General features: G+C 36.0%; 1 protein-coding gene across 1 annotated transcript in view; it reads right to left on the minus strand.

Moving 5' to 3' along the window:
- Positions 1-2,862: 2,862 nt before the first annotated feature.
- Positions 2,863-26,585, minus strand: part of LOC306881665 (desmoglein-2-like protein) — a 31,776-nt gene continuing 8,053 nt past the window's right edge. The window contains exons 5-14 of the mRNA XM_079435858.1: positions 23,180-23,340; positions 22,359-22,493; positions 21,652-21,837; positions 15,286-15,551; positions 15,056-15,198; positions 14,479-14,700; positions 12,743-12,964; positions 11,516-11,643; positions 9,194-9,487; positions 2,863-6,955 (exon numbers count right to left, since the gene is read on the minus strand). Coding sequence (XP_079291984.1) covers positions 6,017-6,955; positions 9,194-9,487; positions 11,516-11,643; positions 12,743-12,964; positions 14,479-14,700; positions 15,056-15,198; positions 15,286-15,551; positions 21,652-21,837; positions 22,359-22,493; positions 23,180-23,340 — 2,696 coding nt within the window. The 3' untranslated portion in view covers positions 2,863-6,016. The remainder of the gene's footprint in view (positions 6,956-9,193; positions 9,488-11,515; positions 11,644-12,742; positions 12,965-14,478; positions 14,701-15,055; positions 15,199-15,285; positions 15,552-21,651; positions 21,838-22,358; positions 22,494-23,179; positions 23,341-26,585) is intronic.

The raw sequence follows: 26,585 nt of genomic DNA on the forward strand, positions 1-26,585 counted from the left end.
CAGGTATAACAGGTATTACAAGGAGAAGGTGATTATGAGGACATTGCCCCATGTCCCCACTTTTCAAAACGCTTATAAATCATACAGAGTGAGTTTTTTTGGGGGAAAGTAGAAATGTACAGTTTCCTGTGAGGGCTAAGTTTAGGTGTAGGGCAATAGCACATGCAGTTTGTACAGTATAAAAACCATTACGCCTATGAGAGTCCCCACTTTTCACAGAAACCAACATGGGTGTGTGTTTTGAATATGTAAAATGCAGAATGTTTTGTGATGGTGGTTTAGGGTTAGGGGTCAGAATATACAGTTTGTACAGTATAGTCTCTCTCTCTCTCTCTCTCTCTCTCTGTGTGTGTGTGTGTGTGTACCTGGTAAATGTCTCCATAATATCAGTAATTCTTTGTTTTGTTTTGTGTGCCTTTATGTGTATTGCAATGTATGTTTGTATGTCTGAGATATTAATTATCCTGCCTTGCTGTTATTGAAATGAAGAACCTGTTCTTAGTGACTTGCCTGGTAAAGGTTAAATAAAATGAAATTAAATGACTGTGTGTGGACATGTTTTGGTCCCTATAAGGAAAACAGCTAATAAATCATACCAAATAAAGATTTTGAAAAATATAAAAATGCCTATAGTTTTGTGAGGGGTAGGTTTAGGGTAAGGGGACAAACAATACAGTTAGTTTTTTTGCAAACTCTAATCTTTCCTTTCTATTGTTGGTGCTGGTCAGAGGTTTGCATCTTGCTGTGTAGCATCTGTAATTCTGTGTCAAAGTCTCCTGAGGACAGTAGATTGTCAGAACATCACCCCAGCTTTCTGGAAGTTGTTGCTGATTTTACAGACACGTCTTTTAGGGTTCATTTTCACAGCTTTTATGATTTGTCTGTCATCAACTACTGTTGTTTTCTCAGCCGATCAGGTCGTTGTTGGTTTCTGGTGTCGCTGGTGGTTTCTACTATTGAAACTATTGAAAGACTTCCTCTTTTCTTTTAGCATCCAAATCACTTGCTTTTTTCTCAAAGTCCGCGAGACCGAAAGAGTTTCAATAATGGCCATTTTTGCTTGACTAAAGATCAGATGTGTTCAGGATGATCTTCCAGAGGTGTAATTATGCTTTGAGGGAAAGTGTGACCTTTTTGGAGCAGTGACGTTACTGCAGTGTTGATGATATGCATTCATTCAGGTAAGAGTGTTGGAGTGATATCTGAGGAGGGCGTAGGGTTCAGAGGTTTGAGAGAGAATGAGACGAGATTACTAAGGACATTGGCTGTAGGAGCTGTAAAAACAGCTTATTTGCAGAAAAAGTGCATGATATTCATAGCATCTGTTGATTGTAGAGAAAGGTGAATTTAAACGTGTTGGAAATGAGCAAACCTTTTTGGATGAAGAGTAACCACAAGTCCAGGCATCTTCTCTTCTTCACTGTTTAGCTCCAGATCATCCAGCAAAAAAAAAAAAAAAACATAAATGTACTTGCACTATTTTACTAGTATAATATGATGGACAAGACTGAGGTCAGTATGGTCGAATAATTCATGCATGATCTAGGTTTTGAAACTAAATGTAGGTTTATCGAGTTAATGTTGACACATGACCCGTCTTGACACAGTTTGGATTGTGGTGGCTCAAAGTGACAAGTAGATGGAGTAAGAAATAAACAGAAAAGCAGTATTAGTGATTCAATGAAAAAAAGATTCATGCTGCATTTTAATAACATACATTAATACAATTTTCTCATGTTTTGTAATGCAACATCCAGATTTTAGAATAAAAATCTAGTATACCGAACTCACCGTGGTCATTTATTGCTGTTCTTGCCACTGTGAGACTCAAGCAGACATGTAGATGGAAAGAGCATGCATCAGAATTAGAGATGATTCAGATGTTTGTGTGTGTGTGATATTAATTTCAGCCTAAGTTAATGATTATTTAATGTTTTTCTCTAGAGATTTACCTTGTTGATACTCAGAAAAAGGGTAGCTACAGAAGCTGTCACTCGGGTGGTACCCTTTAAAAAAGGTATTATGAACCATTATGATGCAGTTGAGGTTCTAATATGTACCTTTAAGGTATTAATATATGCATCTTTCAGGGGTAAATAAGGTTCAGCTTGTGCACCTTTTTTCCAAGTGCTGGATTCAAACAAGAGAGGGCAGCAGAGCATCACATACTGTGCTCACCACTGAAAAATAAAAGACCTCCAAAACTTAATTTTGTTAGAATTAAAAAAAAAATACTATTAATAACAGTTCGAGTAAAAATTTAAATAAAATAAAACAAAATCAAATCACCTGGATTCAAGCACCAGCGGATACTCCAATGATTTCAAATTTAAGTGTTTTTGCCCGTGTGTGTGTTTGTGTGTGTATGGTATCTTTTTATATTTAATATATATATATACTATTTTAAAGAGACATATATTGTCCTCTCATTTTAAATGGGCAGCAATTACTCAGTCATGGCAGCTGGCAAATATGTATTAATTTTCATAGGATATATAAGAATTAAGATATTTTATTAGAATATAGTTTGTTTGTTTGTTTTTTGCGGTTTGTGTGTGTGGTGTTTGTCTTTGTTTGGCAGAGATAAAGAAACTGACTCATAATCACTGCTTTCTGACTTTCTGTTCACTGCTTTTTGTGAAAAACCAGTTTGAAGTGTTTTGTAGTTATGGGCCACATATTGCCTGTCAACTAGGGGTATAATTGCATCCATGTCGGTGATAAATCTGTCATTGCTATCCAAGAATAAATGCAGATGTTAGTTTCGTCTTAGCTTCTTAAGACTATTAAGATTTATATTTTCAAAATAAAAACTTATAGGCTAGTAAACTATTGAAATCAAGATGGAATGGAAACACACTTGCATGACACTGCTCTTTATTTGTTATTTTCTGCTGTGGAAACATCACATCGATATTAATACAATAAGCTGAAAGTCTTCCTTAAAGATTATTTTCAATTGATACAACTTTTAAGAACACACTACACCACTGCTTCGGGGAAAGTGCAATTCATTATTTATACAGTGTCAGTCACTTCATTAACAGTTTACAGTATATAGACTACACATTTGTTTGTTTATCTGGACAAATTAGTTTCATTCCCATCCATGCATGCAATTGGTAAATGTGTTTAAACAAATAAATGGAGTTCAAATGTGAACTGAAGGATATTTAAAGTAGACTATTAGTTCACCAAAAACAGCTCATCAACAGTAGTAATAAAAAAAAAGTCCAATCTGGGTGATTTTGATCCATATAAAAATTCTGAAGATCAAAACCTTCACAAGCATTCTGATGCCATTTGTGCAGGAGTTCATTGAATGATGATCATTATATTTACATTTATTCGTATAAAAGATGCTTTTATCCAAAGTAACTTACAAATGAGCAAAAAAAAAAAAACACACTTCACACTTCATAAAAAAATTGAAAAAATATATGCAGTGCCTAAATGCCAAATGTGTAAACCGGAGAAGCACACAGCTAAGAAACAATGTAAATGCAAAACAGAGAAGATAGATTTTAAATTGTATATATTTTTTGCATTTTATATATTTTTGTTTTGCTGCTAATAATAAGCATTTATTTATAGTTAGTTATAGTTACGATCAGGCGCTCATACAGGAGTTGTGTGTGTGATGGCTCAGAAGGTTTGTTGTTGAAGGCTCAAAAATCATTCCTCCACAGTGGGAGTGTACATTTTCTAGTAAGTGACATTAAATCTGGTCATACAGTTCACTGACCCCAGAGAGCCTGTTAGACGGTGTTGATCCAGAATCAGTCCAGAATGCAAGCGTCAGAGTCTTGAATTTGTTAAGGGAAGCTACAGATATCCAATGGAGAGAAACCACTGCTGAGGCTTAATTGTAAGGAAGGGCTTGAATATAATCCTTATAGGTCAAGAGCAAGTGGAGGTGGATTCGCAGATGTGGGATGGAATCATCAATCTTTGGTCGATTATGACATTACTAGGGATGCACCGATGGATCGGCCAATAATCGGTATCGGTAAACAAAACCGTTCTGCGCTATCGGCAATCCAATAAAAACAGCCATGATGCAGACTAATTATACGCTGTCAAACAAAAGGGCAAAGAAAAACCTGTCAGACTGCAAATGCCTCTAATGTAGACTAGGGCTGACGATAAAATAGCGATTTTTTAAAAATAGCGTTGTTAACGCTAGTTCTATTTGACCCTATGAATCACCCTTAGTTCAAGTCGGGGTTGCCTTGCCCATGGTTTTTCCCTTCACCAAATATTATTTGTAGCATCTCTCATCCAATAATCACAAAGATCGTTGTTACTTCTCATAGGAAACAAAGTCTTAGCTCTCAAATAATGTCTATTGTATTGTAAAATTCAAACAATAAATCCAGTTTTTGCTTCAGTTAAAGCAGCAGTCTCTTCCACGTTAATTCAAGTTACAGCACAAAATAAACATGAACGAACATCAGAAGATAAAGTACAACTTACTGAAAAGTATCACGTCTATGTAATCGCTCAATCAGTGTTTCGACCGTGGAAAGATGCCGATAAAAAAGCTTGTGAAAAATCTGCATTCATGGCTGTAGCCAGGGTTTGAAAATTAGTGAGGTCTGGGGTGGGGTTAAGCTAATAACTTCTACAAATACAGCTAATTATATACACTAAACAACACTTTAAAAGAGACAGAGATGTAGATGTTTGTGAAAGATGTTTTCTCTGTTTTGCAGGGATGAACACTGTTAAATTATACCATAGTTATTGTGTACAAATTTGTGAATAATTTACTATAGGTTAGGGGTGGATAATTTTATCAGATATTTATTAATCATGCAACAATATATTACTATACTGTACCTAAATACTACACTGAATGAAATGGACTTCTTCATGGCTAGTGTTTGCATATATTTCATTTAATTCTGAAACTTACTTGTTCTATAGATCTGTGTATTAGTGTTAAATGCTACTGTTTTTGATAAAGTTGATAATGACAGATTATATCATGATGTTTTTTTGTGTTTGCAATACCGAATGTGCTATCCTGTCAGCAATAACCTGTCCGTGGGCTTTTTTGATTACTGTCAGTTTAAGTGCCGCTGATGCAGTGTTGCCAGATATTGCTATAAAAATGAATAAAAACAAAACAAAAAATAATAATAATAAACCGAAATTTCAAATCCTTTGCAAATAATATAAGATAAAGATATCGCTGACCCTAAACTGAAACTTCCCACTTTATTATCTTTCTAAACTTTCAAATTAAGTGGAAAAGACTCTCGCAGTGTGAAAAGTGTCTCGCAATGATTATTTTCATACCTCGGACACTAAACATTCTTGCAAACTGTCTAAACTGAATTATACATGCAGACTCATATGAGGAGTTTTAATTAGCAAACTAGTCATTCAGAGAACACATTTTATTTTTGAATGTGCTGCATTTACCACAATTCGTTAGTTGGCTATAAAACAGAGGGAGCCTATTTATTGTTATTTATATATGTATGTTGGAATAAATATTTATTTATTTTTGTATTTTTTTACGAAAACTACCTTACGTGCAACTAAGTTGTATACAAACATTTCAGTTTTTATTTAATTATATCTGAAAATAAACAGCAGTTGAATAAAACAGTTCAGGCTTTGTTGTAAATTTTAACATCTTCTATTATAGCAATGTGCCAAATGAGAGGGTTCCATGTCCAGTATTAGCTGTGAGAATGTAAAATGTACACTATTTACTTTGTTAGCGCACATTGGTCTTGAGGTGAGCAATTGGGCAAAGAATATTCTGAACCACCACTTTAGTTTGCTGTGAGCAAAAGACGGAGAGGAGGAGCATTAAAATAAAACCCTGCCCTCTATTCAATATTCTGTTTCAGTTAGCAATATGTCACACTACTGAAGTAAAGTTGGCAGCAACTTCCAGTTCACCTGGACTTTAAGAAAACCAGGGCATGGGTATCGGCAGATGTTATTCTGAATAATCGGTTATCGGCTGAGAAATGTAGTATCGGTGCATCCCGATTGCTTACAGACTCTGAGGAACCCTCATATCCAACGGAGCATAAACTTCCGTCTCTCTGGCCGCTCCTGCCATCACCCTTCTGGCTGGATGCACCGCCCGTCTAACCTCGTGAACCTCAGTGGACTGCATTATTTCAGTGTTAACCATTTGGGTGGATGGATGGAGTGCCTGTGTAACCCCTTGAGCCCCCATGGACTGCATTATTTCAGTGTTAACCATCTGGGTGGATGGATGGAGTGCCTGTGTAACCCCTTGAGCCCCCATGGACTGCATTATTTCAGTGTTAACCATCTGCATCGCTCCTTGAGTTTGAAAAAACCCTTTTGGTGGCTGGTTCTCAACAAGAACTACACTCTGGTAGTGCTGCGTTTCATGTTTGGCAGAAGCACCAGAGCCCTTCTCCTCCTCTATAAACCGGTTCTCCTGAAGACCTAGGACTGGGCCGGACGTCACCAGCAGAGTAGGCTGGGCTTCCATCACATAAACGGGGGTGGCAGGGGCGTAGTACAGAGTAGGCTGCTGGACTAACAGGGTGTGGTTAGGACCCACTACTTTATCTTGGACATAGACTCCTGTTGAAGACATGTTGCTGGTCTGCTGCGCTCCTGCGGTGTGAATGACGGCGGACGAAGTTGCTTTCTCCTGAGACTGTAAATGACTAGCTGTCCCTTGTATGGTGACATCTTTGTGTGTGGCGGACAGGACCGGTTTGGAGGTCACAGGGACGGTCGTTCTGATTTCAGCCTCTATTGTAGAACCACTACAGATCTCAGCCAGAGTCTTGAACTTCAGATCAAGGTCATCAAGAAAAGAAAAGTCGTTGTCTTCGTGTAAGAGACCGCAGATGTCTTCAAATGAGCCCTTGAATGATTCCTGACCCTCGTAGTCGTAGATCTTTAGACTGTCTCCCTTGTCTTGCTTCTTAGCCACATGAATGATTTTCTGTAGTAACACAGGAAATGATGTTGCATTTATTGATTTAGAAACCCTTGACCCATTCATATACACCAGTGACCCAAAAATACATATAGTATGTAAGGTTAGAAATATTTTCTAAAAATGTATTACAGAATTTTCTATTTGCGTTTTACTTTTTTTTTTATTTGAAGTTTAAAGATCAAGTTTAAACATCTCATTCTGTCTTTAATCTTCATAATGCATTCAAAATCTGTATGCTATTTTCACATTACGTTTCCGTTTGGACCTGAAGAATCATTATAAATGGTTTATAAAATAGTCATAGTATTTTCCAACAAAAAACATTGAATCTGATTAGCAACTTGTAATTAATGAATGAATGTGAACAAAAAATCAGTTTTGAATGTTACCATGTTATTAATGCATTTACCTATACATACACATACATATATATATATATATAAATAATTGTATGAATTTATAAGAACCAATCTAAGCATTATTATGTCTTTTATATATTATATAAAAAGATACAAAAGATACCGGTACCCAACGGTATCTTTTTTCGGTACTTTACTCTCTGTGTAACAACAAAAATATTTATTTCAGTGAAAAAAATTAGTCCAAAACTCTCAATTTCAACATTTTGAAAAATAGGGCCCTACAATTAATTTGTTTTTGTTTTTCTTCTAGAAATTCTTGTGTGTTTTATTTTTTTCTGATAATCAAATGAAGGCATGAAACATTTATTTTTAATCAAATGAAAATTAAACCCTTTTATTTTTTGGCAAACAAACAGAGGTCTACTGTTAAAATTAATATATGGTAGAAAAATTGTGTGAATATTCCTTTAAAAAAGTTTTAATAATTTTTTTTTCTACAATTAAGTGGTTAATGTGGTTGTAATAATTATTTTTATCATTTAATTGCTTTATTTGAATTAGTCAGTAAATGGAATATATCAAGAGGTACATTATACTGTACAAAAGTAATACAAGAGTAAGATATTTCTGTTACATGTTAAACCGCACTTTTATTTGACAGGTTGCCGTGAAGTTTCTGTGTGTATACAGTATGATATGATGCTACTTTTCTCAAACGAAACGGTAAAATTCTCATGAAGTGACTCTCACAGCCTGTAAGTTCATGTAGTGAGATGCAGAGGCTGAAAATCACTGTGAGTTCACGTGTGCTTCAGTATTTGTGTAGTAAACAAAACCGCGTCTCCGTCATTCATACATACTGAGGCTAGCAGAACATGCAGGATTCACATTTAAACCGTCTTTTTGCGTTTTAATATTCACATACACTAGTTCATATCGCGATAAGAGTAAAATCCTCCTAGAGTCCTCCATCCTGTCCGTGTTTTCATGGAAACCATATGACCCTAGAAATGTAAGCACACTTCAGAATATTTCGGTTTTCCCTGTGTGTTGTGTTTTAAAGAGTTGCAGGGACATCGTGTCACAAGGTCTCTCTCTCTCTCATATGCGCACAAATGCATTCTCAATTACCGTAATTTGGTACCGATTGATTTAATGTGAATCGGTACTCGGTAGTACCAACGCAATTCGGTCCGTACCCTTAAAAGTACAGAGTTCGGTACCCAACCCTTCTCATAATTGATCAAAACATTATAAATAAATTAATAAATAAATAAATATAGACTGAAAAGTCTTCAAACAAAATATATTCATTTTACTTGCATAAACTTTTACTTTCAGATGAAAATATTGTTCATGCCGCATTGGTTCATCAATCAGCATGACTATTCATATTCATATGCATGCGTACATATTCAAAATTCAGTTCCAAAGGTGTGTGAGATATGGGAACAAATATTTTACACTAATTTAACTTCATGCATAATTTTCCCAAAACATTTTTTTGACACCTAATGGTCCTCCATACTGGGTCCAAAATGTGAAACATGTAGCTTTTTTTTGTGTGTGTGTGAGAACTGTTATATCTTTTAAAAAAAGTTTTGGTCACTTACTAAATACTATGTATGATTTAGAAATTTTCATGAATCTCTTCTGGGTCAAAATGCGCTCAAATGCATTACGAGGGTAAAAGTGCTCTGTTCTGGTGCTGTTTTATGGCATGGTATCCAAAAGCATGCATGTATTTGGAGTCTTCCATATGCATTTTGCAATATAAATGTTAATACACAGTCGATTCATTTATTTTGATTACATGATCGAATAATTGTTAGTTTGCATTTAGCTATGAAGACTTGTGCTGTGTAAAACTGATACTTACTTGAGAATAGTAGTTGCCTAAGAAAGCATCAGACAGTGCAAGCCCGTCAAATGTATAGTCTTCAAATCTGCTGCGTTCTTCTATTCTTTGTCCATACCCGTACCGCCCGTCAATCTGACTCCTGTTGTGATGAAATGCACTGTCATGCTGGTCGTAGAACGAGGTCCAGTGTGAGCCTTCTGCTCCAACTCCACCCTCCTTTACTCCACCCCACACCTGAGCTCCTCCTACAGCGCCCACATTACTGCGCGTGCTGTCCTCCAGCTCCTTTGACATCTGTAAGAGAGCCATTTCCTGGGGGACAGAGTACAGCATGTTTTTATGTCTGCAGGGCCATTTGGCAAGTAAATAATTTTAGCAAATTACTTCAACTTGAAAAGCAACTGCAACACAATACATAACATTTCAACAGTAAGAATGACCAATACGGATTTAAGCAACATGCATGATAGAAATGAAAGACAATAAACCTACTACTATCCACTAAAAATAAATAAATAAATCAAGACTTTAGACCATCAGAACCAAAAACCGCATTAGTGATATTTTATTTATTTATTCCTTCCAGAACAGCATCTGGAGCCTGTTCCATAAAACAAGTTTACCAAATAAACCAAGCTTATTTCAGTTAGTCTGACTTATTTTGAACCAAATCAACTGACAATAAGTCAGACTAACTGAAATAAGCTTGGTTTATTTGGTTAACTTGTTTTAAGAAACAGGCCCCTGGTCACACATGTGCAAGAATCCTTACATAAAGCCACCACAATGGAAGAAAATCTGAGCATCAACAGAACGTCTGTGGAGGTAACCGAAGAAAACTCATGCTTCTTAAGCACCTTTTTATCCCCCAAAAGATTCACATCACCAACAGAAACTGTGTTTTAAGTCTCTGAACATAGACATTTGGTTAATTATACTTGAGATGAACCTCGACAGATTGCAGCTATAAAATACCTATAGAAATTTGCTTTAAATATTTGAATAAAGACTATTTGCATAATTTTTTCAGAGTGCCATTTAATCAAAAAATATATATGTATCAAAGATGAGACGTCCATATTGAATTACATTTACAAAAGTGATTTTATATACTGAACATAGAAAGCATATTAAATTACATTTACATGTAGATGCATATTAAATGCAAGTAATGTTTCAGCGTTTCAAATAACTTTATATATATACAGTATAACAGGTGTAACAAGTGAATGTACTAAATTTTAAGGTACTTTAAATGATTAAAAACATCTTGCTGACAAATGGGTAAATGTGGTTTGAAGGATAGTGACAAAGATTGGTAATGGAAAAAAGACTGATATGGAAAAAAATTAAAGCAGCATTAAACTTTAATAGTTTTGATACTTAAAAACTCATTTTTTCTTTGTCCCATAAATAAATAAACGGCCTATAGGCACGTGTGTAATAATAGATGTAGCAGTTTGTGTGCTTGACAGTGTAGTTTTCTGCAGCACTCTTTACTCGTCTAACACAAAAACACACAAGAAATGTAAACATAATATAATAAAAAATAAATGACTGTAATAAATAATAAACAACAGCAGTTAACAGGGTCCAAGTTTAGAATTGGTCAAAAATGAAAACACAAATGCTGCTGATTCTGTCTGTATATATATATATATATATATATCATGTAATATATACTGTATATATATAAACAAAGAGTTAAAAAGTTTAGATATTTTCAGTAACATTTGAAATATTGGATATTTTGCATGTGTCCTCAGAATGCTTGTGTTGTTTTGATGTTGTACTGAAAGATACAGGCTAATTAGTCGTTATGGGCCACGTCCAAAAACAAACAAACAACATCTGATAAAAAGTTAAATGCATCCAAATTCTTTAGAAAATGTTTTGCCAGAGGCATTTCTAGATGATACACACCAAAATATATGTAGATCAGAAAAAGGATGACAATGCATGCTCTTGCATAAATGGAAATTATCATTTGATTTGGTATTCAGTATTCAGAGGAAAAACTAAATATATTCTTCCCTGTACAGTTCAAATGAACTTTAAAACTTTAAATGAGCTTTTTATAGTGCTAACGTGTCCAATTATCACAAAATTTGGTACGCAGCCTAATGTACACATTCTAGGTATCCACCAAATTTCATAATGACCAGCTATTAAAAATTCAAAAGTTTTGGCACTTTGGCTACTAAACTTTAGCTTCTAGAACACAACAGGCAAAGCTAAAAGAAGAAAGAAAAGGCCTCTGAAGATGTGACATGTCTTATAAAATCTGATTCTGAACTTCCAAATCTGTTAATTTCTGCCTTGTACTGTAGTGTCACATACCTTGTCCTCCCCCTGTCCTTCAGTGTTATAGGCGATGAGATGCTCTTTAGTATCAAACGCTATGACCTTGAAATCTCCCGCAACTCCTGCGCCTCCACAGAGACAGAAGAGCAGCAGAAGCGGCAACACTGCAAACACAGTCAACATTCATTCAGCATAAACACCTTCCACAAACACACACGATTCATATAAAGCCATGCAACAACAGCAGTCAACAGCTAACAAACAATTCTAATCTACTAACATGTTTTACTTGTAATATGTAAACTGTATGTATATGTACTTACATCTCAAAATCCAGGATCTTTACATGGAGGACCAGATATAATCAGTATTTTGAGCTTATTTCTCAAAGCAATATCTGCTTATATATATATATATTTATCTGGGAAAAATATATTTTAAATAGATGTTGTAAACAATGAAGTTAATTATTATTTTTTAATTGAAAAAATATTAAGTTTCAAACTTCATATACCAGAATGCATTTCAAAATGCATTTCAGGGTCAAGAAAATACATTTTTAATCTTACAGCAGACTACATTTGGGCTAAAATGATCAAAACGTAGATTTTTAATGATTCATTACTGTTAATTAAATTCTTCAAATGTGTTATATGTTATATGACTACAAATTGTTTTTTTTCATCAAATGGGAAATATTTTTCCTTGATTGGAAATATATTAAGGGTAAAATATATTTTTAAATGCTTTTAAAGAATATATTTTAATAAATATATTTTAAAAAATATACAAAATTTCCAAAAATATATTGGTGGAAAATACATTTATGTAAATATATTTTACGATATATTTTAAGATAATTTATAAAAAAAAGTTTTTAGTTTTTTTTACCATTTTTTGAAAATGTATTTTACAGTAAAATATATATTTATACAGTCTTCATGCATTATTTTTCTCTCTCTCTCTCTCTCTCTCTCTCTCTCTCTGTCTATATATATATATATATATATATATATATATATATATTGTAATAATGTAAATTATGTGAAAAATAATGCGATTTTCGAACCACCAAGCTTGAGAGCATGTTCTAGTACACCCCCAAAACAAAATCAAGACTTTGTAAAAGAGCATAATAGGACCCCTTTAAAATATTGAATAAAAGCATTTTTAAGAACACACATTTGACTTTTTAATGCAAGCATTTCTATTTTGGTAAACAGCACAACCTGACAGAACGAGAGCTTCAGTGTTTGCACTCACACAGGAGCAGCAGCAGTCCCAGCAGCATTAGAAGAACACCAGATGCTCCAAACGTGGAGGAGATCTTTTTGGGCAGGCAAACTTTAGCTGCGTCACACGTGCAGACGTCTATCTGAAGCTCCTGACCAGCGCAGATCTTCCCCTGCTGGTCCCACACGTCCACAAACACACGGTACATGCCAGGCCACAGTGTTCTCTGAGACCTGAATATCGCCGTAGTGCCTGAAAATACGATTTTTAAGATGACATAAGATTGACACATGATGAATGACCCGTTTTCAATACTAAAATCGAATAGAACAATCTATTTTTCTCAACATGCTGTAGTAACTAATTGCACAGCCTCATTAACTTTGCCATCTTAAGCCCTATTTAAGGGGTAATGTGATAATTACCAGAGCTTCTCCAGGATGGGAATACTGTCTAAAACTGTGCATTCATGTGCTCAAAGATTAGTGTATTTCACTTTCAATAAAACGTCCTGAAAATATAACCCCAGGCTGGCAAACAATCTAAGCGGTTGATGCTCAGCCTGTCAGACCTTTAATATCTCTGTGTCTCAACTGCTCCACTTGTTTGGAGCAGAAGTTGGTAAAAGAAAAGACAACATGAAATGGGGTATACAAATATAGTAAAGCATTAAAACATGAGTATGTTATAAGCAAGATGCATTAAAAGGGCATTCTTATGCACCCTGGACGATACTGATACCCCTGGTACCCCTTCACTAGACTAACATGTTTCTAACAACCTGGTCTCATAAAAATACGCACCTCTGTGCAGTTTCTGTGCGATACTGTTTTACGTACCTTACACGTTTTGCCGCAGTTTCAAAGAGAAATGTCCACTGAGTGGCGCTAAAACACAGGTTAAGTACGTGAACACTGGCACGTTTTTATTATGTTGATATAGGTACGTATTGCTGTGTTTTTATTATGTTGCTACAGGTACGTACTGCGGCGGTTCAGAATTCAAATATCCGGGGTCTGTCCCTAAAAGTTAATGCTCTATCGTGTTGGAAATACGCCCTACATCAAACCCAACCCTAAACCTACCCGATAGTGTTAACAAATGCAAAACTGGTATAAAAACGTATTTGTTGATGCCATTTCAACTTCCTTTTATGCAGATTTGAACTGTTTTGTCAAACTGTAGTTATACGGGATTTGAACCGGAGCTCCTCGTCTTCTAAGTACAGCTCTGTACTCCGTGAGCTACCGAACAAACTTACCGTCTATGAAAACCCATGGATACCAGGCTGGATATGTGCGATGCTAACATTCAAAAGCATCCGTTTTCAAATCTCCCAGCATATTAATATTGTTTTGAAGTCATAACATGATATTCTTAAAGTAATTGTGTGAAAAAAAAAAATGCTTCTATTGCACCTTAATGCAACGCTTACGTGACATGCATCAGTATCTACAGCATTATTCTCATGAAGGGATTATGAAGTGGTGTGTCTCGGTTAACAAGCTTAATTCTGTAGCAAAACCCAAGTCCATTTTTTACTGTACCGTATTTTTATGGATCCTTGAGCTTCAAATACAGGACAAACAGATATATGAGCCAAACATGAATGCTTATTTCAAGTCTGAATTTCTTAGTTATTCTCTAACATCTCATGACCATGACATATTATCACATCCCCATGAGTTCATATATCTTGGCTTCAACAGTCTATGACGTTTCCACAAGTTAATATGATGTGGCCACAAGAAGTTACAATTAGTTACCGTTGAGAGACTCGATGCTCCATGACTCCTTTGTGCTTATGGTGTTCACTTTGAAACCAAAGGGTGCTCCATTGGGGAACTGATCTTTGTCCACAGCCGTGACATAAACCACCTGATCCTCATAGCACAGCGTTTGAGACTGACGGGTCAGCACAGGACAGTGGTCATTAAAGTCCTTTACTTGAATGGCAATGGTTCCTGTTGCAGTTTTAGTTGGGACATCTATAACAGAAATTGCAGCACATAAAACTATAATAGTTTGAAACTCATTTATAAGTGCTTTTAATAATAACCGTTGCCAATCCTAACTGTTTTACATACAAGTCATCAGTGCAGGGTAGATTAAGTCTGTTATTGATTACAAATTACATGATAAAAACTGTAGTTAGTAACATAATTTGAATTACACATATGTAGTCTAACTGTAATTGTAATCTGATTACAAGCATTTTAAATTTAATATAATTTAATTACAAGTACTTAATTTTTGGAATCTGATTACATGATCCAGATTACGTAATCAGTTACTACCAGCACTGCATATCATAAAATGTAGTATCAGCACAGGCTCACTCACCATTAGTGATGCAGATTATATGAGCATAATATGTGCCATTGATCAGAAACTTGGACTCATAATCTGGTATTTTATTGAGTCTTATATCAGCCGTCCTCTCATCTATAATCAGCCAGTTGTCAATGTCTCGTCCTTTTGCATACCTAAAATGAATTAAACAAATAGTTTTATTTCAACATCTGAACAAAACCACACTCTTGAGTATGTTTGTAGAATGTCTGTAGTCTCACCTCACGTTATTAGCTATTAGTAGCGTGTCGCTGTCTATTGCTGAGTAAGTGGTTATGACTTTACTTAAAGTAGTGCTTGTGCTTTCTTCAGAGATGGTGATGACTTTGACGGCGGGTTTGAAGCGAGGGCCCTCAGGCTGGTTGACCACACTGACGTGGACGGTGTACGTCTTGCTCTCTGTTACGACGACTGAAGAGTGATACTCTGCCTTGTTAGCGACAGACACCTGCAGCTTGATTTCCTTCAGCTCTTCGTAGTCCACCTCCTGTAAAAGCAAACAAAGGGTGAAAAGCAGGAAATGGGGGATGCAGGAATGCAGGAGACTTCCTGCTGGACGTTTGAAGTATCAAACACACACATTTATTCATGTTCCATTTATAAAGAATTTTACATCAAAAGCAATCATAATTTAGAAATAAAGCGTCATTTTCTACCCTGTTTTTGAATCTTTGTTTTGAACACTATTTAAAAGGGCAAGTTACTTTTGTTTTCCTTTCTCTTTGGAGTGTTACAAGCTGTTTGTGCATAGATAAGATCCCTGAAGTTGCAAAGATTAAAGTCTCAAAACCAAAGAGATATTCTTTATAAAAGTTAAGACTCTGCCACGCCCCCCTAAAACAGCTCATTCAAACACGCCCCCACGTCTACATCACGATGTGGGAAGATTTGCAAAACACCGCCCAAACGTATATGCAATGAAACAAGGCGTAACTTTTATTCTTGCTGTAGTATTGTCTCCGGCGCCATGTCCTGGAGACGCTGTGTTTCGTTGTGAAAGTGAAAGTACTTTGTTTGGGCTTCCAAAAGAGGACACAACTAGAAATCATTGGTTAAGTTGTATTTACAACACTGTTCCAGAACAGTTCAACCCAAATATTAGAGTGTGTGCAGCGCATTTTACGGAGGACTGTTTCCTGAACCTGGAAGAGTAGCCTACAATGCTGGCTTGCACAAACGCTGTTTCTATAAAGTGGGGCAATTCCAACTTTGCGAGGACAGTCTGGCGCTTCTGACTCTCAGCCTGTAAGTATGTTTCTGCTACTGACTTTTCAATCGCGAGTTTTGTGCAGTGTAGAGTAGTGCTTGTTGTTTGTCGTTTCTCCGATCACAAATGCAGACACGGTAATATTTACTCAGCGCAATGCAACGCGACGCATAAAAAGACAATATAAGTCATTATAATCAGTAATTATGTCCCCACTGGATGCAACAAATGCCTCGTTTATAGTGGGTTTTATTGTTTTTGTGTCGTCGCGCCGGCATCACAATACAGTAAGGGACGTAACAGGTATTCGGCCAATCACAACACACAGGATAGCTGGCCAATAAGAGCAGGCCTCGCTTCTCAGAACGATGAGCTTTGTAAAAATTGATGTGTTTCAGAAAGGCGGGGCATAGATGAGCAACAATAATGTACAGTATGGGGAAAATAATGTGTTTTTTGAACCTTAAACTGCATAAACACATTGGATTACACCACATACACAAAATAATGTTCTTTTTAGCAACATCATATGACCCCTTTAAATATAAACGATCAATGATTGGGTAACATGTTTGCTTATGAAATAATAAAACTATTGAACCACGATTAAGATTACAGTTTCTCAGATCAATTAATTATGATATAATAATTTAAAATAATACAACTGTCAGGGTTCTGTCGTGTCTGTCATGTGTTCCCACCTAATGTTTCCTTATTTGGTTTGTTTCCTGTCCTTGTTAAATGTAATCATCAGTTAATTCTTGTCCAGCCATGTTCGTCTCGTTATCTATGATTTACCTGTGTATATTAGTCCTGTCTGTTCAGTTAGATGTCGTCTGGTCTACTCGTTATCCCCGGTGTTTGATGTCTGTGTCTTGCCCTGCCTTGATGTCCTCAGTAAAGTATGTTATTATTATTATGCAACTATTTATTTAACTTTAATATTTATGTTGTTTTTATAGAAATACATAATATAGGATTCATACACTTGGACTGTTTTTGAGCAATCAATTCAAAATGATTTAATTCCAAATGGGGTTAATTCTGGTAATTGTCAGATTATATGTTCCTATAACTTTTATACAATGATTTATTCAAAAAAGATTTCTCATCAGTATCAGCTATCTATCCATTTTTTATTTATTTAGGTTTATGTGCAACATTTAAAACGTTTTCTTTTTTTTCATATTCACTCATTAATGAGAAGTTGCTGATCAGATACAATATGGTTGTAGTTGAAAAATATTAAGTTGTTAGTGTTTTATAAAATAATGATCCTCTGGAATGCAGAAATAATACACGTTAATGAATGAATACATCAATATTGCTTATTGATAAAGAATGCATTATGAGGGTTAAGTATGTTATTTTTTTTGTTGCTGTGAAGCAGTTTTAAAATGTGGGTACAACTCGCACTAATTGCAGTCAGTATATTTGACTTCTGTGAGAATGATGCCGTTTCCCTCAAAACAACAACAACAACAAAACAAAGGAAATATTAAGAGTAGCCTCAGGGTGGCGTTTGCTCGGATAGACAGGCAGTTCTTTCAGTGCCAGGTACACAGCTGTGATAAGGACGGCTGTGAATTCCAGAGCAGCCAGCACAAAGCATTAGATATCCCAGATCAGTAGAGCAAAGCCACACGACAGAATAAGCAAGTTCACCCTGTCCACAGTATGCATGGAGAACCACAGCAGCTTCCTCCACAAGTTTCTCTGAAGCAGACTTATTTTGTGTTGGAACAAGACCAGCGTCCTCAGCTTGCACAGATTGTTGTCCAGTGATTGAACATTTGCCAGCGGAGTATTTAGCCCCATAAGCATATTTAAAATCTTGCACAAGCTGAGTAACTGCCACTGAAGAAAAGGCAGTGCTAACACAGCTAACTATTCAGGTATTATCTAATGTTAGAAAACAGTTAATTTTCAACAACTTCCCTGACCATTTCAGTCTGCTATTAACAATCTGAGCATTTTATTTGTAAACTGGTACAGGTGTGCGTAGGAGACAATACATCAGATATTAAATTTAAATATATGTATAGTAGTCTCCTCTACAAACATAAAAATCAAAAATTCTCTTTACATCAAATAATAAATCTGTTACTCTTTTGTCTTGAACTCTTGAACTGATTCAAGCTGAATAAAGAACAACATTGTTGCCTTTCACAGAGCTGCTTAGAGCTGAACTGAACTTGTTTCAATTTGATGAACTTCACACAGTTACTGATCTGAACCAACACTGATTTTAGATCAATATTGACACCGTTTTCTTTTAGATCTGCTTTACAGAAGAATCTGAACGGTCTCCATAGTTGAGTTTCATATTTGATCCTGCTGTTTTCCTGTGTTTCTCTGTGAAGCTGCTTTGACACAATCTGTACTGTATATATCTCTATGAAAATAAAGATGACTTGACTTGACTTGCACTCTCAGAAGGAAACAATCCACAACTGAAATAGGTGTTACTGAATTGAAGGTTTTAAGTAAGAAAAAAATCCAAACATTGACATTCGATTGAGTTCCAGCATACCCATTTTATGTTAACGGAAATAAAATACATAAAATACAATATATATAAAAAAAACTTTTAATTTTAATTTCAGCTTGTTTCCGAGGCAACATTTTTCATTTAGTTTACCAAAATAACTAAATAAAAATAATAAAAACTATGGACATATTTAATATCAACAAACCTAATTAACCCAAAACAAAAGTACAAAAAGTTTAATTGAAGTGAATGTGAAGGCAGAATATATAAAAATCTCTCTAAAATATTAACAAAAACAATATTATCTCAATGCACTAAAATGGCACTGCTCTTTTCTGTCCTCGGTAACACTCTACTATAGGGTGTGATTTGTTAACATTAGTTAATGTATTAACTAACATCAATGAACAATCCATTTATCAGAATTAGCTTTATTGGCCAGGTATGTTTACACACAGGAGGAATTTGTTGTAGTGACCGAAGCTCTACAGTGCAACAGAAAGACAGCAACAGGACAGGACACAGATAATATAAGAATAACTACAAATAGGCAATGTACAAAACAGCAAAAACACAATATATTATATAGACAAATGTGTGTACAGGTCTGATATGTGCAAATTTGAAATGAAAAAATAAGTGTGGTGAATAAATAATGTATTATAGTTGTGTGTTCCGCATTTTATTGTTGAGTGTTCATGAGATGGATTGCCTGAGGGAAGAAACTGTTCCTGTGTCTGGTTGTTCTGGTGCTCAGAGCTCTGTAGCGTCGACCAGACAGTAACAGATCAAAGAGGTTGTGTGCTGGGTGTGAGGGGTCCAGAGTGATTTTACCAGCCCTTTTGCTCACTCTGGGTGAGTACAGTTCTTGGAGAGTGGGGAGGGTTGTACCAATGATTCGCTCAGCAGTCCGGACTACTCTCCGTAGTCTTCTGAGGTCAGATTTGGTAGCTGAGTTGAACCAGACAGTTATTGAGGTGCAGAGGATGGATTCAATGATGGCAGAGTAGAACTTTTCAGCAGCTCCTGTGGCAGGTTGAACTTCCTCAGCTGGCGAAGAAAGTACAACCTCTGCTGGGCCTTTTTGACAATAGAGTCAATGTGAATATCCCACTTCAGGTCCTGAGAGATGGTGGTGCCCAGGAATCTGAATGACCCCACTGCAGTTACGGTGCTGTTCATGATGGTGAGTGGGGGGAGTGCAGGGGGTTTCTCCTGAAGTCCACAATCATCTCCACAGTTTTGAGCGTGTTAAGCTCCAGGTTGTTAAGACTGCACCAGACAGCCAGCTCCTTAACCTCCTGTCTGTAAGCAGACTCGTCACCGTCCTGGATGAGGCCAATGAGTGTGGTGTCGTCTGCAAACTTCAGGAGCTTGACAGAGGGGTCTTTAGATGTGCAGTCGTTGGTGTAGAGGGAGAAGAGCAGTGGGGAGAGTACGCAGCCCTGAGGAGCTCCAGTGCTGATGGTTCGAGTGCTGGATGTGAATTTGCCAAGCTTTACTAGCTGCTGTCTGTCTGTCAGGAAGCTGTTGATCCACTGACAGACGGAGGTGGGGATGGAGAGCTGGGTTAGTTTATTCTGAAGGGTTTCCATGATGATGGTGTTAAAAGCAGAGCTGAAATCCACAAACAGGATCCTCACATAAGTCCCTGGTCAGTCCAGATGCTGCAGGATGAAGTGCAGTCCCATGTTGACCGCATCATCCACAGACCTGTTTGCTCTGTAGGCAAACTGCAGGGGGTCCAGTAAGGGTCCAGTGATATCATTTAGATAAGCCAAAACCAGTCTTTCAAATGACTTCATGGCCATAGACGTTAGAGCCACAGGTCTGTAGTCATTAAGTCCTTCATACCTTTCCACACTGAAGCAGAATCACTGGAAGATCATTTTTTCCTGAGCTTGTCAGAATAATTCCTCTTTGCCGCTCTGATCTCCTTTTTCAGTGTGTATTTGGCCTGTTTGTAGAAGATTTTATCCCCCTTTCAGTAAGCATCTTCTTTGGCCTGACGGAGCTGTCTGAGTTTTGCAGTGAACCATGGTTTGTCATTGTTGTAGGCTAAATGAGTCCTGGTAGGAATGCACATATCCTCACAGAAACTGATATATGAAGTTACAGTCTCTGTAGGACGGAATAAGATGAACCAAACAGTGATCAGAGAGTCCTAAAGCTGCTTGTGGAACAGAGTGATATGCATCCTTTATCGCTGTGTAACAGTGATCCAGTATATTACTGTCTCTAGTGGGACATGTAACATGCTGTCTGTATTTTGGCAGTTCACGGGAGAGATTTGCTTTATTAAAGTCCCTGAGAATGATTAAAACAGAGTCTGGGTGTTGTTGTTCTGTGTCTGTGATCAGATCAGCGAGTTTCTGTAAAGCTGTGCTTCGTGCGCTTGCGGTGGAATGTAAACACTCACGAGAATGAACGAGCAGAACTCCCGCGGCGAATAGAACGGCTTGCAGTTAATGAAGAGTGTTACACTATTTATTAATATTTGTTAATGTTAGTTAATAAAAATAGAGTTGTACAAAACAGATTTTAGTGCTTCACAAAGTTGATATTTTAACAACTATAATATCAGTTACTGAAATATACAGTTTGCATTTTACTGTAAATTTTCCGTTAAGCCCTAAAATGTTGCTAATTTGTTTTTTACAGTGTACAATGCATGTATTAAATAGAAAACAGCTTTCTGCTATGAACACATGGCACATCTCAGTGCAGATTGTTTGTTTAATCTGTCAGAATGTAATGCAGATTTTGCAGAGACACTGTTGAAGGATACTGCAGTCAGGCTATTGAACGAAGGTGCAGTTAAAACTATATTCATCTTGACAGCTGGTGTGCAAAGAAAAACAAAGCAAAATGACAGACTGATCAGTCTACCTTATTGAGAATCAGGATGCCTTCGTTGGTCTTGTTGTCTGTGATTATGGAGAAATAACCAGCTTCGTTTCCTGACACGATTGTGAAGACGGCCAGCCAGTTTTCAGTATAGATCAGATCTGCGTCGATCGCTTGAATCCTCACCACTTCCACATTTCTAGTGTTTTCCTCCACACGGCACTCATACTAAAAACCAAAGTGATTTCATATATATTAACCAGATGCACTTTCATAAACAGCTTAACTGACTATTTTCTTAAATGAAAAAACATTTCATATCAATTAAATGTGTAATATCAAATAATAATGCATGTGTTTTACAAGTATGTGCATAATTTGTTTTCCAACAACTCATAATAAACTAAAGATGTGTTAAGTCTAGTGCTCTCAAATGATTAATCGCATCCAAAATAAATGTTTTTGTTTACATAATTATATGTTTGTGTACTGTGTATATTTATTATGTATGTATAAATACACACCCATACAGCACATATTTTGAAAATATTTACATGTATATATTTTTATGTAATTTATATTGCATATAAATATATATAATATACAAACATAATATATTTTTCTTAAATATATTCATGCATGTGTGTGTGTGTATTTATATATACATATGCACAGTACATACATATATTATGTAAACAAAAACCTTTATTTTTTGCTGGTGTGGTAATACTCAAAAAATAAAATCTTACAAAGTTTTTCTCCAAAGTAGGAATGTTGTCATTGACGTCAAGTATCTTGATGACAGCAGTTCCTGTTCCTGTATTTCCGTTCGCATGTCCATCCAAATCGGTCCCTTTAATAATCAACGTGTATGTTTCATGTTTCTGTGATGAGAAAAGCACAAACATCAGTCACATGTGGAAGTAAATGTGCAGTACAATTTGGATTGGTAGCACTTGAGTTTTGGGGACCAGATCTCAATATTAACTAGCATGCACATTACTAGCATATTGGCTGTTTATTAGTACTTATATAGCACATGCATTATTCTGAATGAACATATTCTAGATCCTTTAATCCTATGCCATACCTAAGCTTAACAACTACCTTTCAAACTATTAATAAGCAGCAGATTAGGGGTTTGTTAAGATAAATGTCATAGTTAATAGTGAGAATTGCACCTTAAAATAAAGTGTGATCTTATAAACACTGAACCAGAAATCTGGTAGAATCAGTCAACAACAACCTATAAAACATCATGCAACATCAATTACGTTTCTGTAAAAACTCGATTTGCATTTCCTGATGGAAAAATAAATGCATGCATTGCAGCAATGAATGAATGAATTGATTAATGAATGAAGTCAAGTCTGTGGCAAAAAATTAATAGAAATCCATAAATGTAGAAGATATCAATGTTCAGAATGTCAGGAAATGGGACATTTTCAATCTTTAGTCAAGAATAAATTTGAAAAAAAAATAAGGCTGAAATTAACTACAAAACTGATTCAAGCTAAATTAATTACTGTTTGCAAATGCAGTAATAACTGAAATATTAGCGACTGCATACCTCTCTGTCGAGCGTGTTGTACATGACGTGTATCCCACCAGTTTCTCGATTAATGAAGAACATGTTCTCGGGATGCTGTTTGACAATGCTGTAGGCGATTTTTGTATGCAGAGTTCCTTCTTGATCTGCGTCTGTTGCCGTGACCATTGTTGCAAACTCGGCTGAAAAATGAAATGCGGTAGACTTAATACAAATAAACTTCATGAAATGTTTAACTGTATTCAGTAGTGTCCAAACAACCTGTAGAGCTGATTTTGTCTATATATTGGGAAATGTGTTTTGCTTGTTTTCCTTTAGATTAGGAAACACATACTCATTATTAAGAGTGTTCCCTTAATAAACTCACGATTTGCTGCTTATTGAGTAAATAAGGTACATTACATATGAAACCTTGATGGACAAACCAAGCTTATTGGGAAAAACTTGCCTTTACCTATATTTGTGCAAAACTTCAAAAACACACCTACACAATTCACAGCAGTTTCCATCTGAAATGAACACTAGTAAAACACCAACAACATTTATTCCTATTCACACAAATTATGATAACGGGGTGGATTATCTGATGTGTATACTAATGTATTTTGACATTTGCATCACGTTAACAGTTCTATATGTACAGTATGTGCTGTTTTGTCTGTATTAATCTCTCTATTCTTGTTCACCTGGAACAGCATTGCACGGGAACGAGTCACGGTAAGAAAACTCATCGGCTTGTCAAAGCATGCTAAAATGGCATGTTTGCTTTAGCAAAAGCGTTTTCATCTCATTTGCTTTTTCTATAGGTTTAGTCTGTTATTTTTAGACACGATAGAGTGCCACTCAACCAACCTTTCATTATCCAAACGGCCACAATACATACAACAACTAATCTCTCAACAATCTCTCTTCTATTCATTATTGATTCAGTATTTTCTCATGTCATCAGCACGCTATAGGTGAAATGTCCACTCCTAACAAAAACTCTGTTAAAATGACACTGCAAGCTTCATGTAATGTCTGAAAACTTCAAAATACACTGGACCAGATGGGCTTCATCTTCTGTAATAATGCCATACTACACTAGATTTAATACTAGGGATGTCCCGATCGGGTTTTTTGTGCCCCGATCATTGAATATTGTCCCGCTCCGATACTAGTGTTTGATGCACAATTCAAGTTATTAACATCAATCCAATGCACACAGAGTTGTGCAGAGATTAAAAGGAATATGTGTATTCGTGTTTGTGTGTGTGTGTGTACAATATACTCTGTCTCTATGTATACTGTATATTTGCACACACTGTAGAAGGACATTGGTAGAATATAGGACTACTGATGAAAACATTTTTATATTATATATTATAAAGCTTAATAAAGGTAAAAAAAAGTGGAGATATGGTTAGAAAGCATGAAGCTTGCAGTGTCAGAATCCCAGTCTCAGATAGTCTGACAGCAGATAAAACTAAAGTAAACGATAAATTAAGAGTGATCATTACAAAAGTGTGCATCAGAAACATTGAACACGGAAGCACAAACATATGTGACACGCTAGAACAGACGTCACTGGTTCTCACACATGCATTTCTTCTTTTAGATTTAATAGCGGCTGAATGCAAACATTTGAGCGTATTCTTTTCTTATTGATGGCGGTTGGCAAATCTACTGCAAGGTGAATACTGTCACCTGCTGCACGACACTGGCATAAAATAAGGATCAGGCTTAGGAGAGCCGATACCGATCAGTTCAAAAAATGCTTGATCGGCCCCGATCCTGATCCTTGAGATCGGCTTGGGACTGTGCACAACCTTTTTTTCTTTTGACTATTTGCCTTTATTTGGAGTGGAATGAAAATAGATGTGTCTTGACTAGGTTTGTATTGAGCAACCTCTAACTACAGCAGATTCAAATGATCATTCATTTTACTCTACTAATTTCCACTAATTGCTACTATTGTTCTATTTTTAACACTAACACTAACAGGAACTGCTTTCTTCTACCAGATTCTTATCCCTATTTTTGAATAAATATACACAGGACCTCCAGTAGAAACAAGTACATAAGGCACTGTTTTCACTTGGCATTAAGATGAGTTTTATTCAGTCCAATCACAAGTGGTCGGGCAACAAGCGATTTACTCTCGGCACTAAGTCATGCAATATGCTGTGTGACACTGCATTGAAAAGCGAAACTGAAAATGAAAGAAAGACAACGAAGTGTGAAATACTGTACTGAATCCGTAGTTTCTTCCAAATACAAATTTCAACCAGATCCGATCAACCAGTGAATTTGAACGTTCTTATATGCTCTGCTTAGGCATCTGTTGTGAAATAAGCATCCGTGTGACTGTCCTTACATGCCCAAAGCATGACGATTCCTGTTTTACAACCTCAAAAAAAAATAGTTTATTCATTGTGTTTCACAGTGCATGTTCTGATGATTGAAACATTAACATGTACAGTACAGAACATGTGATTAAGGCAACATGTGAGAACAGGTAAGTATCATATGTAACAAATGGCAATTACTGTTGAATATAAGCAGGATCTGATTGTGTTCTGTGCTTCTGTTTAACTGTTGTGTTTGTGTTTCAGTCATTTTGACTCAGAGATGATTTCCTTTTTTCTTGAAAATGCTAGTTGTTGTGGCATTGGACTAAAACTTACTGATTTAGAGGGTATAATAACATCACAAAAAAACACTAATAATATTTGTACTTATGGGGGATTTTCCCCCACCTTATTATACTTCTTGTGTTCCTCAAAAATGGCCTGCAAAAAAAAAAGCTCATAAATTATTTTGCTTGTTTTGAGCAAAAACTCACTTAATTTTGACTTATTTTTTTCTGAAAACAAGACACAAATTGTTTACTTGTTTAGAAAATCCTTCTTGATTTAAGAATTTTTAGATATTTTGGCTGGAAACAAGACATGCATTTTTTTGCAGTGCAGGACCATGCATTGGCAATTGTGGATAAAATAAACTACCTTAATTTCCCCTTGCTGACCTTTGAGTTTGACTATGGGGTCAAAGTCTTCGGCCTCACTAACAGCCTGGCAGTTTTTCAAGTCCTGGTTAATGACATTCTTGACATGCTTTACTGTTATGTACACTATGTGTGTGCCTCGATGATATATTCATTTTTTTTTCCAGAGCTGAGGCTGAACACATTCAACATGTGAGAAGAGTGCAACAATGTCTCCTAGCAATTGATTTGTGTACCTGAAGTACGTTTCACATCTCTTCTGTTTCATGTCATCTCAACAAACACAATGGCCATGCATCAGTAAGCTCAAGACATCTGAAATATCCAGTTCTGAGCAAAATTACGCAGGTGGAGCCATCAGGCTTGCACTCAATGCAAATATTTTCTTATCTGGAATTCATCATTAAAGCCAAAAGATTGAACTTTTCTTTTTTTTTTCTT

Source organism: Barbus barbus (assembly GCF_936440315.1).
Source record: "Barbus barbus genome assembly, chromosome: 15".
Taxonomy (NCBI): Eukaryota; Metazoa; Chordata; class Actinopteri; order Cypriniformes; family Cyprinidae; genus Barbus; species Barbus barbus.